Source organism: Cebus imitator, unplaced genomic scaffold (genome assembly GCF_001604975.1).
Source record: "Cebus imitator isolate Cc_AM_T3 unplaced genomic scaffold, Cebus_imitator-1.0 Scaffold463, whole genome shotgun sequence".
Taxonomy (NCBI): Eukaryota; Metazoa; Chordata; class Mammalia; order Primates; family Cebidae; genus Cebus; species Cebus imitator.
The window spans coordinates 890,693-894,102 of NW_016107778.1; the positions used below are offsets into that span (position 1 = coordinate 890,693).

A 3,410-nucleotide genomic window follows, 5' to 3' on the forward strand; every position below is an offset into this window, starting at 1 on the left:
TGCCCACACTGGTTTCAAACTCCTGGGCTCAAGTGATCCTCCTGCCTCTGTCTCCCAAATTGCCAAGATTACAGGCATGAGCCATTGTACCCGGCCTCCTTTTTTGAGATGGCTTCAGGTTGGCTCTGCCTGGAGAGGGGAAAGCTTGGAAAGATGGCTTAGAAAGAAAGTTCTGGCTCCATTTCTATTTTCTCCCTTCTTCTGCTGGCCTGTTTTCTGCTTTTTGCAAATTGCAGGAACAAGACCCTGCAGATGGAGAAGATCAAGGCTCGTTTGAAGGCTGAATTTGAGGCACTTGAGTCAGAGGAAAGGCACTTGAAGGAATACAAGCAGGAGATGGACCTTCTGCTACAGGAGAAGATGGCCCATGTGGAGGAACTCAGACTGATCCATGCTGACATCAATGTGGTACGTGGCTGCCTGTAGCCTATCTCTAAAGCCCTTAAGAAAAATGTAGTGATGAATAATAGGGCCTCTCCTTGAGATGTGGCCTTGGCCAACCTTGGAGAGCAGGAATCAGTGCAGGCTGTGGAGTGGAAAAATCCAGAAGTTCTGAGATCCAGCCCTGACTCTGTCACTAACTGTATATCACTGGACAAGTCCCTTGTCTCTGGGCCTCTGCATGGTAACAGAGACTCAGTACCCTGCAAGGGTACTGATTTGATGTGCTCTCTTTCTGGGATTCTGAAAGTTGACAGCTAGACTTAGGAAAAAGAAGAGCAGGCAGCTGCCTCTGGAATGTAGCTTAAAGCGCTCCAAGCTTTCAATCAGCCAAACAGATCATTTCTGCCTACCTATCAAAGTGGGGCTTCCCCTTTGGTATCTCCTTTGGAAACCCTTGGAACATGGAATATGAACTGTCTGCTAAGGTGGTAAGCTCCCCTCTTTTGGAGTTATTCAAGCAGCATCTTAATGGTTACTTGTATGAGCTGCTGTACTGATGATTCCTTCACCAGGAAAGAGGTTGGCAGTGCTGACCAGTAAGGTCTTTTCAAACCCTTATCTCCTATAACAATGAGGAGTATATTTGTTAAATTTACCTTTGAAGGAAATAAGTTTATATTTCTGGGAAACTCATTTCTGTGGCAATACTCATTTTCTGATATTGTCAGATATAGAATCTTAAAGGAAATTTGAATGAGGTTTGGACAATAGGCAATTGGGATTTTCTGTGTTAGAGATCACAGAATTCTAGATCTCATAAAGTGTTGACAGTTTTGCTGCCAGCTAACCAATAATACAGGGCCAGTTAAATGAGGAAGATATTTGCCAGAAGGGCTGAGAATATAGGCCAATGGATCTCAAACTTGAGCATGTATCAGAGTCACTTTGAGAGCCTAAGGCACATATTGTTGGACTCCACCCTTCATTTTCTGACTCTGTAGGTCTGAGGTGGAGCCTAAGAATATGCATATCTGAGTTCCCAGGTGATACTGATGCTGCTGATCCCTTGGCCACATTTTGAGAAACACTGATCCAGGAGAAAGAGTGTTGGCCTAGGAGGCAGAAGCCCTAAGTCTTTATGCAGGCTTTGCCACTAAGAAGTATATCCCCAGGAGACTCCCTTATCTCTGAGCCTCAGTTTTCTTAGCTGTAAAATGGTACCAAGGTGGACTAAATGAGCTCTGAAGGACATTCCAGCTCTAAGATACTATATTTGAACAATAACTACTATTTATTTAGTAGTAAATACTAAATTTAGCCCTTTTACTGAGTGCTTTATATGAATTATATCCTTAAATGTTCACCAAGGTTGCATGAGGTAAGCGCTAGATTATCACTATTATACAGAGGAAGAAACTGAGGCTTGAGCAGAGTTACATAGAGAGGACATGGAAGATCAAGGACTTGAACACAGACTGAACAAGCTCTGGAGCTTGTGCTATTGTTCACTCAGCTATAAAGCCTCTCTGAGAACCTTAGGATCTTTTCTCTGTGCCTATCCCACTCTATGTTCCAGATGGAAAACACTATCAAACAGTCTGAGAATGACCTAAACAAGCTTCTAGAGTCTACACGGAGGCTGCATGATGAGTATAAGCCACTGAAGGAACATGTGGACGCCCTGCGCATGACTCTGGGCCTGCAGAGGCTCCCTGACTTATGTGAAGAAGAGGAGAAGCTTTCCTTGGAGTAAGCTACCTGCCCCTAGTCCCTACAACATACCCTCCCTTTGACACACATACATACCTACATACCTACACACACACAGGCATGTATACATACACAAAGTCTAGTCTGAAAGTCAGAGTACCTAGTTTTAGTCCCAGGCTTTTCAGTGGCTGACTCATTGTGTGACCTCAGGCAAGTCTCTGTGCCAGCTTGTTAAAACAGAAGAGGATTATTAAACTGAATTGCTATATGAATTAGAACAACTACTAGATGGCTTTTAAAATTCATTGTGTGATATTGACAAGACTATGTCTATAACTCTTAAGATGTCATTTCCCAAGTTAGGGTCTAGAAGGGGGTATCTAGAAACCTTTAAAAACCCAAAAGACTGAGTTTTCACAGCCTTCACAGGCTAACCTGGGACTTCATCTCCAGACCAAAAGTTAAGAACTAGGCTTGCCTTACAGAGAGAAAGAATTTGGCTTAATAGAGGAAACCATTCCCTAAAGGTAGAGCAAGGTGTCTGTGGAATTGGTGAGCTCCCTATTCCTAGAAGCATGTCAGCAGAGGCCTTAGGACACTTAATAGGAATACTCAAAACAGCATGGGATGGTTGATAGGGCTAAATGCCCTTTAAGGACCTTGCCAGTCCTAAGATTTCTTGGTCTTCTTGGTCTATCAGAGCTAAGGACCAAGAGAATTATCTTTCTCATCAGACATTGGTCCTGGTACCAAGGGAAATAGCCTTGTGCTTGGGAAGGTGTGGGGACCTTCTAGAATGAGCCACAACTCAACCCTTGGTTATATGGCATGGAATCTTTAAGAGGGGAAAGGTTCTCCTTGCTTTCAGAATGATCCAGCCAATGTCTCTCATCTCCAAAGTTACTTTGAGAAGCAGAAAGCAGAATGGCAGACGGAACCTCAGGAGCCCCCCATCCCTGAGTCCCTGGCCGCTGCAGCCGCTGCTGCCCAGCAGCTCCAAGTGGCTAGGAAGCAGGACACTCGGCAGACGGCCACCTTCCGGCAGCAGCCCCCACCTATGAAGGTGAGTGAGCTGGGTAAGGGCTGTGGAGGAAGCAAAGTATCCTCCCATGGAAGGGCCATGGAAGGCTAGGTCTGGGTCTTTGGCCTTATTTACGTTGGGTCTTCTTTTAATAGCCTTTGCTTGTGACACAGAGGAAGGGGTGACATGAGTGTCCTGTGTTGGACCCACAGGGTTTGTTGCCCCATGTTCCCAGAGGTGTTAGAATGCAGGGAGATTTTCAGGCCCTGCTAAAGTACAATTCTAAAAGTTAGAA

At 44.9% G+C, this 3,410-nt stretch overlaps 1 protein-coding gene across 3 annotated transcripts in view; it reads left to right on the plus strand.

The window, feature by feature from the left end:
- Positions 1–3,410, plus strand: part of ZC4H2 (zinc finger C4H2-type containing) — a 115,194-nt gene that overhangs the window by 109,373 nt on the left and 2,411 nt on the right. For 2 of the 3 annotated variants that reach the window (XM_037732673.1, XM_017512149.2), the window contains exons 2-4: positions 237–408; positions 1,961–2,133; positions 2,995–3,157. In XM_037732673.1, coding sequence (XP_037588601.1) covers positions 253–408; positions 1,961–2,133; positions 2,995–3,157 — 492 coding nt within the window. In that variant the 5' untranslated portion in view covers positions 237–252. The remainder of the gene's footprint in view (positions 1–236; positions 409–1,960; positions 2,134–2,994; positions 3,158–3,410) is intronic. The other variant, XM_017512150.2, reaches the window with a different exon arrangement.